Source organism: Artemia franciscana, chromosome 3 (genome assembly GCF_032884065.1).
Source record: "Artemia franciscana chromosome 3, ASM3288406v1, whole genome shotgun sequence".
NCBI classification, from domain to species: Eukaryota; Metazoa; Arthropoda; class Branchiopoda; order Anostraca; family Artemiidae; genus Artemia; species Artemia franciscana.
Window position 1 is genome coordinate 26080032 of NC_088865.1, and position 21526 is coordinate 26101557.

The window sequence follows — 21526 nt, forward strand, 5'->3', positions numbered from 1 at the left end:
GGCTTAAAGCTGCGATGTTTGTAGGAGCAGGAGTAGTTGTTGTACAAAATATTGAAAGTCCTGTTAAAACTAAAAACTTGTATCAAGGAAAATATTGTGCAATCGGTTTGGTGATTAAAGATGTTTTTGGTGGATTAACAATTTTTTTTTTATTTCTTAATTTGTACGTCGAGTGATTTTTCTTGTTTACTGCTCAACATTAAAGACGATTATAGTACCGAAAAATGGCCTATTTAATATCTTATGAATATTATCAATCTGTTTTATTTGCTTCAGTTTTTCTTATTATTTTTATCTTTTGCAATATCTGAAACTCCTCATATTTACAGTTATACAGATTCATACCGTCAAGACTGCATCATTCGGAACATACGAAATATATTTACGAATAAGAATTGAATATACAAGTATGGAATTCCTGTAAATTTGATAGATTTCTAGGAAAATGAATATTATAGCATAGTTTCTCGAAGCTGTTACGTGGCTCCACTTTTTTACGTTTAATTGACTAACTAGAAGTTGTTTGTTTCAATAGCATTTGAGCTGAATAACCATGGGCTTCCGGCTTTCAATTTCAGGCGGAAAAGAAAAACAAGTTTATGGTATTGATATGATCACAGGACGAATCCATTATGTGTGCGGCATGGATAGGTGCACCCCACCATCTGCAGAGGCAAATCAAGAACTTCTTCTTGTTTCGCGAATTACTCAGACCGTTCGAGCTGTTGAAATAAGAACGGGAGTTGAACGATGGAATTTCAGGTATTTTTGGACTTAATACCTTTCTTGTGATAAAAGACGTTCCCATAATGGTAAAAACGTTCCTATGGGGAAACAAGGCTAAGAAATGGCAATAGTTATTAGAGATTTATTAATTTTGGAAGACCCAGTCGTACAGAAGTATCTATTTCTTTGGAAATTATCCTACACTTGATTTATCTTCTTTAATCAACAAATTTAAATTTTTTTTTTCTTAATTTCAAGATGCTTGTCGATCTGGATTGTGGAAAAAAAAACATAAGGATTGATTGAATGAAAATTAACATATCAATCATGATGATACAAGTATTATTGAGAATTGGTAGTTGGTATTTCAATGTAAAAGGTGTAAGAATTGGTATTTGAATGTAAAGTTATAATGATTATTAATTTTTTAGCTCCTAAAATGGTGTATTAGTTTAAAAAAAAATAGTCTCCCAAATGGTGCTTTGACGTGAACATTTTTCTTCTGTGGTTACAATTATTGGAAGAAAGCTTTTCTTGCCAGGAGGCGCTAAATGTGGCATTAATTATGTTTGGTATTTCAGTGTGAAAAGCTACGCTAATATTTACCGGTATGTAAATATCACTCCTTTGACTTTGGAATGTAAAAACTCATGTATATTTCCAGAGAGAAAAAAAAATGAAATTAAGAGATATTTATGTTATTTTATTTAATGACTTTAATCAATATTGTTCCAAATACATTTGTCTTTGGATTCTATACTGTATGTATGACTTGTCGTCAGTACGAAATGACTTTTTGCACGACCGGCTTTAGTTCATGGTTTTCCATTGAAGATTTTGCGGAAAAGGCTAGCAGCTGCTCCCCTAGCCCTCATCTGAGCCTGCGCACGGAGATAGTAGGGTCAAATGTGAGAGACCTGCAATGGTTGAACGGAGCTGACATTTTTTAACCAGGAATATTGTATCGATGCTGCAGATGAGGTTTCATCTGTTCGTCATATAGAGCTTCAATGTGGGCTATGGTAACGAAATGGTTTCTCGACTCCGCGATGCATCTCTTTTCCATAAAATATGAAAGAATCGGTTGACGTCACATTTAGCATTCAATTAAGCACACAATGGGTAGTCGCGTGGTTGTTTTGCTCGAGCTCATCGGAGAATACGCCTGGTGAAAAATGTCGACCGTTCCTTTTGTCTGGTAGTAATTCTCGATTAAGTAGAATTTCCCAGGAGATTTATTCACAACAGAGACTTTATGGTAAGTTCAAAGTATAGAAACAATATTTTCCTTTTTGGACAGTATGAGACACGCTTCTCCCGAATGAAATAGAATTTATAGAGCCAAACCGACGATGTCTCGTGTTGATCATCTCAGGTATCCTTCTTGTTTTTCCGTAGTATTCCAGCTTCAATTCGGTTAACTCACAGAACAAACTGGTTTCCCTGAAATAGAGCCTCAAAACCGGCCAAAACACTTTTTTTTCCGAACACCATGAAACTTCTGTGAGTGTCTGGGCCGAGGGAATCTCAATATACCAACAATTATAGGTTGATGGTAGGAACCCCACGTATTTCGGCCCGTAATTGTTTTTTATTGTGTTTCAGCCTTATTTATAGATGGTTTGGCAAAGGAATTTAATATGAAAAACAGTTTTAAAAAATACTGGCTCGCCCCGAAAAGGGTAAAGTGCTTTTTTTTTTCCAATAGCTTGAAACTTAAAAAAAAAAAACTAATAAAAAAAAAAAATATCGTTCATCCTAAAATGAAGCCCGAAGAATTGCCGATTTTTATTTCTTACATGAACGGTTTGAAACTTGCAATCACAAATATTTTTAACAAGAGGATAACCCACCCCAAAAAAGTGTGTGAAATTGAGACAAATTTTTTCTGATGAGCTTGAAAATGATATTCTTAATGTCTCTGGTCGTTATTACCAAAATAAGTAAAAGAAAGAGAAAGTATTTTTGTCCTTTGACTTTAAAAAAAAAAGCAAAAAGGGTCCACCTTATTAAACACTAAAAAGGGCTTATTTCTAAATTGCTTTTAAGTTTTATCTGTGGGTGTCTGGACACCAAGGGGAGCTTAATTTACGAAGTAGCTTTTAGAACTATGGCTCCAGAACCTGAACAGTAGGCTTTGCTTAGAAACTAAAAAAATTGTTTGAACAAAAAATAATTTTCGGAATTCCATATATGGCCTAAAATCTATTTTCAGATCTGGCATTTATCTGAAAATCTATCTAAATTAGATAATATTACAACCCAATTTTCGGTCTCATATCACTGTCTAAAATCCTATAGCCTTGTTTACGGACTGTCATTTAACCTAACATAATGTATATTTCTCTGTACTACCGAAGGCAAGCTGCTAGTTAATGAATATATCGTGTAAATGAGATATCACTCGCCGGTATAGCTAGTAGTGTAGTATAGGTGGGATACAGGCTTTTAAATAACGACTAAATTCCACTCTTTTGGTGGTTTATATCCTGATTCTGTTGACAGGCTTTCTTAAGAATATTTCTTGCTTTGAGAAAACTCCACAATTCTTTGGCATTTCACTTTAGTAATATTCCTACGCTTTAATGCACTTATTATTAATGTGTTAATTTCAGTGTCGGACGCCATGATATAGCTGCTGATATCAATTATGATGATGCATTTGACCAGTCGTTCAGAACCCTCAACATTGATTTTCCGGATTTAAGTTTCGCCGTATCTGATCATATTCTACATAGTTACGACCCCGAAAATTTATCGACAGTTATTTGGTCAAAAGAATTCGAGTCTCCGGTTGTCAGTGCATGGTTTCTGTCAAATGGACATTTGAAAAAACTGGATTTGCCAAATTGGGAGATTCTAGACAGTGCTGGAACGGTGCAAAATAGCCAAGCCTTAATTTATGTTGGCCTTCATAATGGAATGGTAAGTCTTTGAACATCACCAAGCAATTACATATGGTACGTCTTATAAAGAAAAGGGAGGATCTGACCCGTAAGTGGTGGTCATATCAGCAGATCTGTTGTGTAGCGACTTTTTAAAACTAATTGAGTATGCCATGCAAACTGTAAAGAAAAAAAAAGTTATGGTAACTCTAATTATTAAAGCTAGTGAATGTACTTTATATGGCTCATGCTGAGAATAAGGGATTAATTGATTTTTGATTGTATAATTCCAGTAAGTGTTTTTCTCTCCTTCTTTTTAGTCTACTGCGACTTAAAATGTAATTTGTGCAATGTTTGGCTATAACAGTTGCTTTGAAATAGGAGTCTACCTAACTTTAAGCTGCTTAACTACCTTACCTAGTTAGAGAAACTGAAAATAAAGAAGGAAATATTTTTTCTGTTGAATCAAGCAGTTCATGATAACGAAATGCAAGTAAGGAGTGATTCTGCTTAACAGTTACCGAAACTCTAAAAGACAGAATTGGCAAGAAAACAATGAAATGGCAAGTTTTTGCTGTTCAAATGAAAACAATGGTCATTTGGTAGTTTATAAATTTATTTTTGAGTGAGAAAGGTTGAAAAACCCATAGGTTTGATAATGCGCCCCCTGAGGATGTCGTCGGGGCTGGTACATTGTGATGACTCCTCAATTGCTAGGAGTCATCAGAAGATTTTGTTAATCGGGTTTTTCATTACGTTTAAATGATTGATTTTAGTGTAAACGAATATTTTTGGCGGAAACTGTTCGAAAAATGCGGTAAGTCCGAAAATGCCTGCTATAGGTTGCCGTGTGTCAGCCATTGAGTGTCACAGACTGGGAATTGAGAGAAAATAATATCAAGAATTAAGAACAAAAATATAGAATTAAGTCACATGTCTTGTGCCTCTATTTCCTGTTTTGAGCAAACTTAGACAATTCTTTTGTTCTCTATTCTCTATTCTGTTGTTCTTAATTCTCTAAAAAAAACATCTCTAAACATTCCTTAAGAAGGTGTATTTTCCTATGTTTTTTGCAAGTTTATATCATTCTTGGAGAAAGCATCTCTAGAAATTCTCTAACAAGGACACTCCAAAATGCTAGGATCATATCGCTAAGAAGTGGAGAATCGTTTTGTCCGGGTTTATAATACTCATCTAAAGCATTACTTGGCAAGCAGGTGCACTTCAAATATAATCAAAGTCTAGTAATTGATATTTCCCTCTGCATCTCAATTATTGCAGTCATAGGAAACACGTAATCAATAGCTTAACCATTCTATTAAGCGGGACAGAAAATTTTTCCGTGGGTCGAATAAGTTATTTCGTAGCTTGCCCCCTCTTCAATACCTTGCTCTTTACGCTAAAGTTTGACTCTTTGTTTCAATTTCTTAAGAACGGCCACTGAAGCTCAAGGGCCGTTTAATTAGAATAAAAAGCTTTTTTGAAAGCGCTAACAGTGTAGCGTAAAGAGCAAGGTATTTAGGATTTAGTTATTCAATGATATTTAATAGCTAAGGAAATACGAAGCATACGGGTAACAAATAAAAACGACCAGTTAGCCTGTCTCGCTGCTTGTATCCTTAAAACCTTTCTCTTTATGTGATTTGACTTAGTACCCTGAAAGAGTAGTTGAGGTTTTGAAAGGGACGGGGGGGGGGGTCACTGTTTATTGTAAAGAGAAAGAACTTGAATGCTGGTAGCACTCCTTTATCTGTTCATTTTAAGTTGTGACGTCGCTTATAGCTTTCATTTGAGAAAAAAATTGAACTTTTTTATATTTATTTTCAGGCTGTTTTTCAAATACAACCAGGGTTACCATAAATATTAAAGGGGAAGGCTGCCACCCTCTCAGCTGTTTATACTCTTAGTTTAATTATTGGATAATTGCTTCTAGTACAATCTTTGAAGAAGCGCAGCAACGCTTTGGAAAAAAACCGTAACTGACTGACAATTTGTGTGTATCTGTGTGTGTGTGCGGGGGGGGGGAGACTGAAATAAAAAAGATTGTTGTGATTTAAGTTTTTTCTTGGTGGTGGCTCATAAGACAAATCTGTTTTCTTGGGAACTCCCCCCTTCTTTCAACCCGTGCTGGTATAACATGCTAAGCATGTGAACGTAATCTCTTTTATGGGCTTCAGACAATTCTTCTATAAGAGGGGAACCGACACCCCCTTATTGTCCATATTGCGCGATTATTGCAAATTTATCTTCCAAGTAAAGGCGGGTTAAGGGCTAAGTCGCCCTCTATCTTGATCTGAAGGATCTCTAATGGCAAGTTTGAAATTTAGGTCTATAAATGTTCTTTCTCTTCTTCAGGAATTATTACCTTGCTGCTGTGTGACCTCATATTTTCTCAAAAATTTCTTCCATGTGACGTTTATTTCTAATGTTAGTTCTGTTTTTTTGTTTTTTTTTTTTTCTGGTTAATAAGCCACATATTGACATTTAATTTGCTTTAGAATGCATACATAAATGAATAAATTTTTCCAAAGTCTTTACTAATTATGTTTATTTTATTTGCATATTTTATTTTATTGAACTTCACCTTTTCCTTTTCTAGCTGTATGTACAAGATAGTCCTTTCCTTATAAAAGAAGCAGCAAAAAAGCAAGATTTGCTTAGCGGCAAACTTAACCTTCCTAAGATAGCATGGAAACCGTACCTGATCACTGGTAAGATTGTTTTAAACGAAGTTAATATAGTTAACGCTTTAATATTATTAACGATAGAAGTCACTCTCAATTAATTAATATTCTTTAAGGGTAAGCACTTATTCTTGACTCTTCACCCTCAATTCACATTGGAATCTTAAAGATGTTAGCTGTTTTTAAAAGTATATCCACTGTTTTTCAAAACTAATAAGATTACCGACTTTTGCATCAGATAATCAGTTTCCATACTTCTGTAGGTAAAATGCTATTGTAAGTTACACCAGTGTCATCTAAGTAGGATTGGTAGCAATGCCTTCTTTGCAGGAAGGAACTGACTCCAGACTGTTTGTGGGGGGGGTAGCACTACCTTATTCGGAGGATATATGTAATTTAGTCGGCAGCTCCCTGTTTATGAAATTTTAATTAAAGCTGGTAATTTTTGAGGTTTGTATTAAAGAATTGTTATCTAGATAGTACATTTGTTAAATTATCAATAGCCAACATTAGCTATATATCATCAAGTTTTTGATGGTACATTGAATCCTTAGAGAGCAAAAGTTCCAGCACATGATTTTTAAATATTGGTGAATGTAATTCCAAATGAGTTAATCTTGTATGCGCTTGTGCTTAAATTTATATTGATTTATTTCATACGTAACATGACACATTAGGAAAAGAAAGTGGAATAATTAGGCATAGATTTTGTTTTGCAGAACGTGTAGTTCATCTCTATACAGACCTATAGTATCTCAATCTGAAAATTGAGATGTTAAGCTGGACACTTACAACGTTTTGCGCAACTTCGGAAAAAAAAATCAGGGGGACTCGGAATATAAAAAGTATTTACAGTGTTCGTGTAAATTGTATGGGTCGTGATGGTCCTTTAATAAAGCATATTTTCTGCTTATTTTATGTTTCAACGTACCCAATTGCTTATTATTAATTCAAAAATAAAATTTTCAAATAAAAGAAGAAGTGAAATCCAAAAAATTAACAAAAATTAAAACGAACAGTCAAGTTTAGCTTTAAATAAACATAAATAACCATAAATAAAATAGTAGTAACCACCCTCTTTAACCCCTAAAACCTGTAGTGTCACTTGGACGAAGTTATTGGACCTTTCGACTATTCTGAAAAATGGCTATCTGGAAATTTTACCTTATGTTATGGAAGCTATGTGGGTGTCAGAGGGTACAATAATCTGAGCGAGACCCGTCAATTTTCCATAACCTCTTCTTTCATACAAAGTGGCGGAGAGACAAAAAAGAAAACTAACTTATGGGACATACTCCGTTCTTTATTAAGTCAATGCTATTTCATTGGCTGACAAAAGACTTATTTTTGATATGTAATTCCTTATGAGTTTAATATCACTTGAAAGCATGGTGCATATAACCCCTATGACAAAGAGAAATAAAGTCGTGTAATAATTGAAACTTAAAACGAACAGAAATTACAGAAGCCCGAACGATCAGAAATTAAAATAAGCGATCACACCAGACATTTAGATTATTCTTCTGTAGATGAATAAATAAATCCTAAAATGAGTAGAAATTGTTCATTGTAACAATTTATTTAATTTATTTATTCATGAATAAATGAATGAATGTTCATTTATTTGTTTAATAAATAAATGAACATGGCTACTAACCCTAAGCCCTCTAAAGGACATCGTGTCTTTGCACTTACTCAAAAAATTTTGTATTTTGAGCAGAGTTTTTTGTGTCTTAACATAGACAACACCACACACACACACATACGAAAAATAAATGTTAAAACTAATTATGCTTAAAAAAAAGAGTGGTGCTACTCTCCCTCCTTCTCAAACCCTCAAACAGCTTGAATATTATATGTGTTCCATTGAAAAAAATCTGTTTTGAACAGATATATATATATTATATATATATATATATATATATATATATATATATATATATATATATATATATATATATATATATATGCATATATACATATATATACATATATATATATATATATAATATATATATATATATATATATATATATATATATATATATATATATATATATATATATATATATATATATATATATGTATATATATGTATATATATATATATATATATATATATATATATATATATATATACATATATATACAAACATATACATATATATACATATATATATATATATATATATATATATATATATATATATATATATATATATATACATATATATATATATATATATATATATATATATATATATATATATATATATATGTATATATATATATATATATATATATATATATATATATATATATATATATATATATATATATATATATATATATATATATATATATATATATATATATCAGAATTACTTGAAAGAACTAGTAAATGCAGATTGATTGCCAATATGATTGCTATGTATATATATATATATATATATATATATATATATATATATATATATATATATATATATATATATATATATATATATATATATATATATATATATGCAGATTGATAGTAAATATAGTAAATGCAGATTGATTGTTAATATGATTGCTATATATATATATATATATATATATATATATATATATATATATATATATATATATATATATATATATATATATATATATACTAGCTGTTGGGGTGGCGCTTCGCGCCCCCCCCCAAGCCCCCCCGCGCGCGTAAGTCGTTACGCGCCATATTAGTTACGCGCCATTGTAGCTGTGTCCCTGTGTCCCACCTGTGAATAGAGATAGATATAAATATATATTTTTAACTACGTAAAACATGCGAATATACAACATTCTTCGCTGTCCCATTGTCTGTGCATATAAATAGCATTTATATTCCCTGTGTCCCGGTCGTCATTTGTGTCCTGGTGTCCCAGTTTGTAATTTCTCTTTGAGTGTCCCGGTCGTCATTTGTATTCCCTGTGTCCCAGTGTCCCGGTCGTCATTTGTGTGCCGGTCAGTAATTTCTATCAAACAATCCCTGTGTCTCAGTCGTCAATTATATATCCCGCCTGTGCCCCCGGCGTCCCCGTTGTAGTTGTGTCTCTGTGTCCCGGTCGTCATTTATATTCCGCAAGCCTGTTTTCTTGCTGTTCTTATGATTCCTCGGCACGCTTTCTTTTCTTACTTTCTCTATCAGCTGCAAGCCTGTTTTCTTGCTGTTCTTGTGATTCCTCGGCACGCTTTCTTTTCTTACTTTCTCTATCAGCAGCGTGAACGCATTAACGCATGTCTTAAATACCATTAATGACGTCACCGTCAAAGCAAAAATGACGACAACTAATTTCATGACGTCAGTCAACACAGAAACATGACGTCACCTGATCCACAGACAGACAGACAACTTATTTTTATATATATATAGATATGTATGTATGTATATATATGTATATATATATATGCATATATATATATATATATATATATATATATATATATATATATATTTATATATATATATATATATTTATATATATATATATATATATATATATATATATATATATATATATATATATATATATATATTATTAATAAAGGGTTTATCACTTGAGCACCTTTTAAATCTATTTTTCTGTGAAACAAATTTGATATTTATGAATTAGCTATTTATGAAACGTGGCTGTTTTCTCATCAAGGTTTTGTAAACTATAAATGTCAGACCAACTCAGCTACATACCAAAAGAAAGAAGACTAGAATTTTGAAGAGGGTGGTAAGTGCTATAAGCTATTGAGAAATAATGCTTAAAATTTTAGGAGGGGGACAAAAAAAGTTGAAAGATGATAAATCCCACCTAATTGGGGCAAAGTTCAGGGAGGGCTGTAAAAATTGTACATATTAGTTAAAATAACATCAAGAGAGGTATTTCCTCGAGTCGTCGGTGTTTTAACAATTTGCTTTACTTCAAATGAAGCGCAAAAAGGATCCATTTTAAGGTCGTTGGCATCGCCAACTAAAAAAAGGCCAGCATTGGGTTACTTAGAAATAACAAAATCAGCACTTGCCTAAAATTGCTGGATAAAATTATGTTTTGACTCCATATTTTGATTTGGGGAGTAATAGAAAACAGCTATTGCAATAATACTAAATGGACAAGGGACTAAATGGATGGGTTTATGACTTGTCTGTGCTTGTCAAGTACACGGTCCAGAACGGGGTAGTAAAGCAGCAGTTTGGACCTGACTCTCTTTACGCACTTCATCACCCAGTGTCAATCAAATGACCTACAACGTGAATGAACAGAAATCGAAAGTTCTGCAATTCAATCCACTCGAGCGACATTACAATCCCAGACGTGTCGTTTCCAACTCTCTTCTCTGCAACAATCCTAGGTGCATCATTTACAAATGATTGATCGCTTAAGCTGCATGTAGACAATATTGCGCGTAAAGGTCGTTACTCAATCCAGAGTATAAAAAATATGCACAGATTGGGCTTCTCGGCAGGGTTGCCAACAGCGGTACAATTGTACCATTTTGGTACATTTCACCTCTAAAGGTACATTCTGGTACAATCACAAATTTCCTGGTACATTTTACAAAATGTGGTACAATATGGTACAATAAGATTTAACTGGGCGTCAAGACGCAGCGAGCGGAGAGAATTGTAGTTTTTATTTGTTTTTTCTTCTAGAGTTTTAAGTTTTCCTTTACACATTTATTTAAAAGCCTGTTGTTGGCTTCTTGCGGTCATAATTTAGCGTGAAGCAGCAGAGCCATCTGTACGGTAAGTACAAAATAGGTGTGCAGCTATTTGGAGGAGTGACACCAAAATCGTCTCTGCAGGAGAAAGGAGGTCTCCCAAATATCTTCGAAAGAAGATATCTGATACTTTGTCCTCTTTATTGTAATGTATTTTTCCGGTCGTCAACGTGTTGTGCGTAGCAAAAAAAAAAAATTCCGTCTTCCCCGTAGCAAAACACGCAAAAAAATAGATATGGTACAATTTTTTATCAGTGGTACAATTCTAGGGCGTTTTGTGGTACTTTTTCTTCCGAAGCGTTGACAACACTGCTTCTCGGGTCGCCAACCCCTACTGGCGTATATAACCTATCCTTGAGTATTGCTGTCCCGTCCGGGGTCCACAAACTCAAAACACTGACTACATGTCAGCAGAACTAGAATATGTTCAAAAACGTCCTACTAAAGTAATATTTGGACCCCGCTTCTGTAACTACGAAAGTGCTCTTGAACTCATGAACTTGCCCAAATTATTAACTCAAAGACATGATTTAACAATGAACTTTGGTAAAACGCTATTAGCAAACGAGAAGCACCGAACTATATTTCCATCATCTGCACAGAACAGCAGTATAACTATGCATTACAATAATACAACCCGTGAAGTGCCGTACTAGCAGATTTTAAATTCCTTGGTGCCATATTTTGTGAGCGTATTTAACAAGCAACCTTTTTTCTCTTTTTCTATTTTTCTTGTGATTGTAAAACTAGTATAGTTTATCGTTCATTTTCTTGTACTGCGATAGCTATATAAATATAGGCCCACGAATACGAATCTTAGATAAAAACTGAACATTTTCTTGTAGAACCTGGAAAGGAGAGAATGACAGCAACATGGAAGAGCAAAGTGTCTGATAAGAACAAAAATGAATATGCTAAAGAGCGTCCGTATATTGGCAAATACACCTGTAGAGCTCCAGGTACAAAATTCTTTTACTGTTTACCATGAATCCAACATTAATTCTTTGTTGTTTCTTTTATTATTTACTGAATTTACACATGTAACTATTTCTCTTGTGTTAAATAAGTATTTGAAAAATTCGTTTGCCATCTTCTATTATAACATTATTCATTTGAACTTTTCATTTTCATTAGAGCCCTGAGTTGAGCCCCAGATCAATCCAATGGTTGAAAAGAAACCTAGTATTTGTCGACTTTTGTTCATGAGTTTAATATCACAAAGAGTAACATTATAGGCCATCTCTGAACAACCACATTGAATATTAAAACTCATTGATTTACTTTCCCGTTTTCATTTTTTTATTCTATTATATGAGAGTTTTTTAACTTTTGTTCAATATTTTTGCTCATTAGAGTTTTTTCTACTCTTTCTAATACCTCTTATTTTGAATGTCTGCTCTAAACTTTTTTTTAAGCATCGAACATCTAGGAAACACACAGAGTATTGACCAAATCCGGTTTGAAAAATATTTGCTTTTTGTCTTTGTTTACACATTTAATTATGAAGAACTCATATCATTTTGTGATGCAACATAATACGCTAGTGAACACGTGTTTTTTTTGCTTATCAAGAGCTTCCAGTTTTTTTTTCTTTTTCTTTTTTTTTTGTCGTTAACGGTTAAATTACAAGACACAGTAAGCTTTTAGCACTGATTTTTTGTTTTATTCAAGATCAGATTGAACTGTCTAGGTTTCTTTCACAGTCGTGTAATTAGATAGCTGTTAGGATTCTTATATTGGGGTTAATTCAATCTAGTACTAACAAATCAGCTTCTGAAAATGCGCACTAGATCCTCTGTTTTCTGAAACTGAGGTCGGCTCAAAAAACTTTACACGGGCAATTTAAAATAAAAAGAAAGTAAAGTAAAGAATAGTGAGGTATTTAGACTACTCAATCCAAAAATATTTGTCTCCCTCAGTATAATCACTAAGCCAGGTACAAAAATTCAGTTTTGATTTCAAGAATCTGTCAAATGGTTATTTCATTGACAATCGGATCGTTAAATTCTTTATTAGAGATGGCATTCTGAATTATATTCTCATTGAACCCACAGCCCGCTTGTGAGTGTGGATTCATTGTAAAGTTCACGGTTTAGTTTTTTTTTTCCCTTTGTTCTTTTTTTTTCACTGTCTTATTTTTATGTTGTTGATGATTGGATTTAATTAATTGGGTTTGCCACTGCGCATATATCATTTTATCTTTTAGCATTTAATAGATATTTATCAATTATTTGATTTAGTTAATTAATAAATGTATGCTTATAATTTTATGTGTGTAAACTATGTTTTTTAAATGATCGTTTTTGTGAATTGATAGAAATAAAAGAAAATGCATCTATCGCTCATCAATCGAAGTGAAAATTTAAATCATTAATAAAAAGCTGGAAAAGTTTCTTGGGTAGAAGTTTTAGAAACAATGCGAAACGATATTCTAGTGCTGCAAGAGTAAAGCCTAGCACCATGACGCTAAAAATAATGAATATCGGTGTAGGTAGTTAGGTTTTTGTTTGTTTTTTTTAGCCATTTCAGGTGACATATTTCAGTGCAACCGAAACTTAGCTCAAGGTTTCTGAAGCTTACATTAGCAGTGAATTGAACATAATTTTTCGGAATGGTTACTGATATCCATACCCTTTTTTCTTATTACTTAGACATCTATTAGAGGGAGAAACGAGAAATAAGCTCTAGAGATGTTGCTATGATTATTTGTTTCTACAATTCAAATTCTCACTGTGTAATTTATTGATCAGATGACAAGCATTATACGTATTTTGACTGTGATGAAGACCACTGCGAAGATCTTGGAAACACTACTGATGGGTTTGCTTACGATGGTTTCCCTTTCCCGGAAAAATTCCCCAAGGGCTTCTATTCAAGAACTGTTGAATATATCGTCGAGTTTCCTATCAGGTAAATATTGCTTCTATTTCTTTTTTTTAGCTTTGTTGAGCTTGTTTTCTCTGTTTTGACTTTGGTTTCGAAACGCTATTGGTTTTTATGCAACCCCTTGGGGAGGAGTAGATTCATACTTCCTTAATATATTCTCATTAACACATGTCTTTCCTCCTTGCTTGTCAAGAGATAGATCAAGGTTTTGCCGTTAACGGTTAGATCGCAAAACTGAAAGTAGGCTTTTAGTACTATTTTACATTGACTATCAAATTGATCTTTCTAATTTTCTCTCACAGTCCTGTAATTGGACAGCTTATTAAGATTTTTAAATTAACATTTATACTGTCTCACACAGTCAAATCAGCTTCTGGAAAAGCATTCAAAATTCTGAGTTTTCAGAAAACTAGATAGGCGTAAAAAAATTTATTCAGACAACTTAAATTAAAAAGAAAAGAAAATTTTACAGTTTAAACGGGCTACTTGGAATAGTCAATCCAAAGATAATTATTTTTTATTATGTTCTTTACTTAACTTGTTCTATGAAATAAAGGTTAATTAGTAACTAAAAATAAAATAAAATTTTACAGTTTAAACGAGCTTCTCGGAATAGTCAATCTAAAGATAAGTATTTATTATTATGTTCTTTACTTAACTTGTTCTATGAAATAAGGTTAGTTAGTAGTAAACAAAGTGTTAATGAGAAATGGGTAGAACATTTTAATTTTTTTAAACGATGACAAAGGTATAGGACATAATGTTGAACAGAATTGAAATATTTTGCACAACTTTGAAGCGAAGGAAGATTTATTTTATAATGAGAAGTTAGAGACAGTACTAAAAAGAATGAAACATAATGAGAGCTCATGTACTGATTGCGTGTTAAACGGGTTTTGAAATATTATGGTTGTGAAGTTAGAGATAAGTGAGCAATATTATTAATATGATTTTTCGAAAGGAGTAAGTATGAAAACTTTACTTTAATCCTTTTATGAGAAGTGTTTGATGGCTGAGTTTGGTAATTAAAGAGGCATTATCTTTATTTTGCTGCTTAACATAACGATGCTTATTTAACTAGGAGATGATGTATATATAGTTTTAAGAGAAGAACAGCGATTTTAGAAGGGATGAAGATGCGTTGACCAAATTGTCCCTCTTGTAACCATTGCCGGCTCAGCTATATATAGTTGAGAAGTGTTTCAGTGAGTAGACCTCTTCAGTTCTAATCCTTATATGGTATATCGGATAAGTGCATTAAAATGATCAGGGGTATGTAAAACATTAAAAGTGCTGCGGTTAATTGTGGAATCAGAAGTTCAATTGTGCCCTATCCTTATTAATTGATTAATGAACGCGGATTGAAAACAGGAATTATTTAGTCGGGATATGGATTAATTTGACGGGCAATGCCCTAAGGTACATACCAAAGGCTATAGAAGACCATGGTATCTAATGGGGAAATAAAAATTCTCTGCAATTAGACTATTCAGATGATTTGAGTGTCCTGGATTAAAGTGTCAACAAAACGAATCAATTATTGGCAGTTTTGATATTTCTGGGAGGAAAAATAGGTTTGAAAATTAATGTTAAAAAGACTAAGTAACTTACACTAAGAACGAACGAGGTTGAAGAGTTGACGTTAGGTAATATGAAAATTGACCAAGTGGATAGTTTTACTTAAATGTACAGTATTATTAGCAAATGTGGTAGATGCATTGAAGATATAAAAAGGAGAAGAGCTAAGGCGTAAGGTGCCGTTCCGGTGTTGAGAAATGTTTGGGAGAATAGGTTGGTCGGTCTGTGGATCAAGATTAAAATATTGGTAGCCATGACACTGGTCAAGTATGGCTCCGAAACGTGGGCAATGACTGTAAACCAATCGATAAGCTGGGCGAAAAATGTGGCTCGAACCCTGTTTCTGATACTGTAATAAAAGAAAGGTTAAGATGACTAGGACACGTTTTACGGGTGATAGATTGCTGGAGATTGTTTTTTGGCCATCCATATGGGGCTAAACGGAGAACAGTTCGTCTCCAAGTGAGAATCAAAGGTTCTGAATCAAATCAGAACTGAAAAAATTCTCTTTGCACATTATTAGTTTGAAGGGGTTGACAACTACAGCATTTTATTAGTGATGGAGAGCAAAACCTCAGTGTTTGGTCCGCAGCGCCCCAGGTTGTCCAGGTAGCGTAAACGTAGTTAATTTTCGGACTTACCTCAAACTTATTAATTATTGATTCCTACCAATATACTAATTCGATTTTTCCTCTTTAACTGTCAGTTTTGCAGTCAGTTGTTAGATAGGACTTTCCATCCAATTGTTTTTTTATCAAAGATTTTTCGCGCAGTAGACTTTTAGTCTAAGTATTATTCCTTTTTTTTTTTCTTATAGTGTCTATTTCTTCCTTTGATTCATTATCTGCGCTTCTTTCTATGAATCTTTCTTTTGCTGCACTTTTTAAGTGGTTTCATGTTTTGTTTAATTTCTTTTGTAATGAATTTTCAACGCCGATGTTCTTTTCAGTTTGGTCCTGGTCTTCGCTATTGCTTTAGTCGTTATCGCCTTTTCGTTTAGTCGACGATTTCGTGTAATTGAGTCTGAAGTTTACGACCTTAGACAACTCCTACAACATTATAATAATGTTGTCAACTTGAATTCTGTAAGTTTATATTAATTTCTTCAGCAGCCCTGTTTAGTATCTAATAAGTTAAGTGATATTTTGATGTCCTTCTATTTTTTTTTTCAATTTTAGCTGTAATAAAATTAACTACAATATTGAATTTTCTTTGTAAAATGATTTCATTTGATGATTATGTTTAATTTAGAAACATTCAAGAGGCTGAAAATTTCTATCTGTTTTTAAATATTTGCTCAAATAATTTTAATGTTGACGGATGATTACTGTCAGCTAAATTGTTCAAATTTCGTCCTTGACATCTGATGAGTGGGTGACTCTTACTGGTGTTTTTATTCTAATATCTAATTTGTTTTCAGATTATTACTATTGCCAATTTTTGGGCTATGAGTTTTTGGAGTTGGAATTTTTGGCAAAATTTCAGTGTTTTCCCACAAAGAAGTTTTATTAAAGTTAAATCGTAAATACCAGGGGACCAACCTTTGGTAGGATAAAAGAAAGACAGTTTTTTTATCTCTATTATAAAATAAATGTATTTTCTTCTATTTGGCAAACCTTTTTATGTGTTGATACCCATGAATACTGTCGACGATAAAATTAATTTATAGTATAATTTTTAAAATATTTAGAATAGACACTCATGTTTCAGAAAAATATATTAACTATTCCAAGTATTTGTAAAGTTCATATTGAAATGTTTTTCCGAAATTAAAGCCCTAAACGGAATTTTCACAGCACTGACTTATCTAGATGGGTTTTTTTTTTTTTTTTACACTAAAAAATGGTGGGATATGAATTTTGAGAAAAATCATAGTACCGTCTCCGAAAAAAAATTACAGATAAATAAAAGAATATGCATACATATATCTATAGTTCATTTAATAAGATAAGATGTTGCCAAACGCAACTTATATCCAAAGTGTAATAATCCAAGTACGAGAAAGGTTTTGTTAGTGCCCAACATTTTCGGAGTAATGGTTCTAGGTTTTCTTTCTGGATTACGAGAAATTGATGATTCACTAGGGAAATAAAATCAAGAGCTAAAATCATGAATGTATTCTAGACACAATGCAAGATTTGTAACAGAGGATATTTTCGTATGACTAAGTCCACCTGAATTAAACCAAACAACCAAAATTTCAAAACTGATGCATGAAAACCAGACGTAAAGGAAAAGAGCTCTTCCAAGAACAATTTTCAAAGAAAATTAAATAGCGATATCAAAGTATATGTATGTTTATATGTTACCGTGAATGTCTGAAATTGGTGAATGTTCATTCACCAATTCAGAATGTTGGCTTTCTTCAGTTAAGACACTGGCAAACTTCAGATATTCTTAAATCCCAGTATATATATATATATATATATATATATATATATATATATATATATATATATATATATATATATATATATATATATATATATATATATATATATATATATATATATATATATATATATATATATATATATATATATATATATATATATATATATATATATATATATAATATATATATATATATATATATATATATATATATATATATATATATATATATATATATATATATATATATATATATATATATATATATATATATATTTACAGCTCAGTTAGCAGCAGTCTTAAAAGTTTTGCAGTTTAGGAAATTTGTGATTTAAGAATATATGAGGTTTGCCAGTGTCTTGACTGAAGAAAGCCAACGTTCTGAAAATTTTTATGAAGAGGAAAAAAAGGGACAGTCTTCTTGACTTTAGCTTTGTGCTCACCAAATTTATAATTGGATCTTGTTAGCTATAGAACTTAGATATGGTTCGGTGATGGTGTACACCTCTGAAAATCTGCCTCTTTGCTCCCTTGGAACATGTCAATTATCCCCTAACTTTCAAGGGGACTTCAGAGAAGACCCAAGACGGCTTCTGCAACTCAACTGTCACTGAACCACCATACCGCAATTTAATCCGAAAAGAATACATAAAAATAAATACTACGTAAAAAAAATTAATTTGTATTGCTGAATTGGATTTTTCACTTTTATTTCATTTATTTCATTGTCATCTCTTTTTTTTGGTTCCATAAAAAGTAGGGTCTCATATAGGTAGGACCTAAATCCTGAGGTCATATTATGTGAGAACTTGTTTTAATACTATTGTTGAAGTCTTAATAAATTAAAAAAGTTTCGAGTTCAAAAATACTAGAATGATTCATATTAATGAATTGAGCTTCTTTTAGTTTTTGTTTCTTTGTCGTCTTTTGTTCTCCGGGGTACGATGCTTTAAAAATTGTGTAAAAAAAAAATTAATTTGAAAGTATATTTTTGAAATTAATACTATAATAAAGTTTGAGGTTTTTCTTGAATGTTCATCAGATGCTTGCAATCCGGCTAGCTGAGCAAACAAGAAGGCCTCTTCCCCCATGTGATCAGAACAGTAATCACATATCAGATGATAGAACTGCTGCTGCTAACTCGGTAGCCTGCCAAAGCCTTCCCAGTTCTTCTTCATTACCAAATTCTCGGAAAGACTCAACAAGTGAAGAGTACAGTTCTCGGTACCTTAATGATTTTGAGACGTTGTCATGTCTTGGTAAAGGAGGATTTGGTGTTGTTTTTGAAGCAAGGAACAAATTGGATGATGTTCGATACGCTGTAAAACGAGTTTCTCTTCCTCTAAGGTATGAAGCTTCTCTTTTATTGAATTTGTTGCCTATATCTTTTTTCTTACTTCATATGAATAATGCGAAGATTTGGTGGGATTTTTTTTACCCTATTTTAAGATGTAAAATAATAAAATGGTGCTTTTTATTTTCAAGTTTAATTCAATTAAAGGGCAATACGGCAAAAATATAAGGACTATTCAAGATAATTTCTTGGCAACAGAAGATATATTTATTACGATTTTAGGTTTTCATGACTTAATTTTTTTCACTTTTTTAATTAAGAAAACACAAAGAAAGCTGCTTTTAAATGTCGTCCTTTAAATTGAGATATTTAGTTATTTTAGTGTCAGATTGTACTAAAAATTTTCTAATTATTTTGTAATGTCTATAGTGTTCTTCACAGTTTACTAAAGATTAAATATGTTTTGATCTTTTTTTTTGTAACACTTTCATTTTTTGTGTTTCGCTGCTTCTTTACTCTTTTTTTTTTCTTTCTGCTACTTTTGGTTTCTTGCCATGTCTATTTCTAACTTATGATAATAACAACTAGCAGTAATTGGGTTTGTCAAATTTCATATACATCAGTGACAGTGGCCCGGGTCCATAGCCTCTACTCAGTGATCCCTGAAATTGTTAACGCGAAAAAGCTTACTCATTTCCTTTTATTTTCGTAAATGTAACAGGTATTTGCTTGTTTTGTCTGCTTGTTTTGATTTATTCATTTTTTTTCTGTTCAGACCACGTAAAAGGGAGAAAGTTATACGTGAAGTGAAGGCCTTAGCAAACCTTGATCATCCAAATATTGTCCGATACTTCAATTCATGGCTTGAAGAGCCTCCAGCAGGATTTATGTCAGATCATGATAGCCAGTGGATACCCCGGTAAAGTACAAATAACTGCTATTTACTTACATATTATAGATTATGTTCCTCCAACTATCTCCCTGATCGTAAGGATGAGTTCTTTTGGTTAAAATCGATCTTATGTAAGGACATAGGACATTGCGACTACTTTGGTAAGGAAGCTGGACTCTGTCTGGTGAATAGGTCCTTAGGAGTTCAGAACCTTTAAAGTTTCGTGATGTTTTTTTCCTTTTTTTGTATAAAATTGTGATGAAGAGGCAAGTACGAAAAAAGACGAATGACCGTATTTTTTCCGGAGATCAAAGCCAGAAATAAAGGCCTAAAAGCAAAATATTCAGATTACGTTGTGGATTTCATAGGTTCCTTCTTTTTTCAAATCATTAAAAAAGAAAGTGCTCTGGTGAACACCTTAGAGACACAAATTTTGTTGTCTTGTGGATTAAAATAAATAATTTCTTAGACCACACTACTTTTCCAATTACAAATAATTAAGAAAGAAAAAATGGGCTTTAATTTCAAAAAAGCAATGAACAAAAATAAAAACAAAACTACACTTTAATTAAAAAACATAACACAAAAAAAACGCTACAACTAAACACACGAAAAAGAAGAAGAAGAATAAAAAAATAATAACAATAAATGAATAGAGACTCGCATTATAAACAAACTTCCAGCACTGTTGTTACACAACTTCAGAAAAAAACGAAAGCGAATGTCTATAGTGACATTCACTATAGTGACCCATGGTTTCACTCTAGACATTCACTTTGGTTTTTTCTTAAGTTGTGTAATGTCAGTGCGGGAAGTTTGTTAATAATGTGAGTTTCTTATTTATTTAATGTTATTATTTTGTTTTCTTCTTCTTCTTATTCTTCGTGTGTTTAGATGTAGCGTTGTTTTTGTATTATGTTTTTAATCTTTTTTTCTTTTTGTCGTACTTTTTCTTTTTTTTTTCTATTAAGAACGGCTCCCAGACATGGGGCCGAAATGTTCGGATTTTTTTTTTATTAAAGTGTAGTTTTTGCTTTTATTTTTGTTCATTGCTTTGTTGAAATTGAAACCTGTTTTATCTTCCTTTACATTTTTTAAATTAACAAAAAAAAAAAAAAAGATTTATGTACTTTGATTTTCGACTGAGAATTTCGTATGCTTAGGAGATGGAATGACTGAAGCATGAAAATTCATAGGTAAAAGAGAGCTCAAATCCACAAATTGATTGAATATCCCCTAGGAAGTTCAAAATCTGGAACTTGGAGAAATGTACTAATCAAGAAATTGTGGATTTTTTCTACTACTTTTCTTTCAATGATGATTGTTGCAGATGGGTTTTCAGTAGAAAAAAAACTAAAAATATGGAACTGGTAGACTTGACAAAAAAAAAACAAAAGGAAAAGAAAGGTACTATGCTACTGCTGCGAGGGAAAAGAAGCCAGTATTATAA

The 21526-nt window shown here is 32.2% G+C and overlaps 1 protein-coding gene across 2 annotated transcripts in view; it reads left to right on the forward strand.

Annotated features, from left to right (window-relative positions):
• Nucleotides 1–21526, forward strand: part of LOC136025082 (eukaryotic translation initiation factor 2-alpha kinase-like) — a 100412-nt gene that overhangs the window by 47616 nt on the left and 31270 nt on the right. For both annotated transcript variants that reach the window (XM_065700799.1, XM_065700800.1), the window contains exons 5-12: nt 579–762; nt 3342–3651; nt 6211–6322; nt 11878–11991; nt 13783–13942; nt 16446–16581; nt 18933–19237; nt 19960–20103. In XM_065700799.1, coding sequence (XP_065556871.1) covers nt 579–762; nt 3342–3651; nt 6211–6322; nt 11878–11991; nt 13783–13942; nt 16446–16581; nt 18933–19237; nt 19960–20103 — 1465 coding nt within the window. The remainder of the gene's footprint in view (nt 1–578; nt 763–3341; nt 3652–6210; nt 6323–11877; nt 11992–13782; nt 13943–16445; nt 16582–18932; nt 19238–19959; nt 20104–21526) is intronic.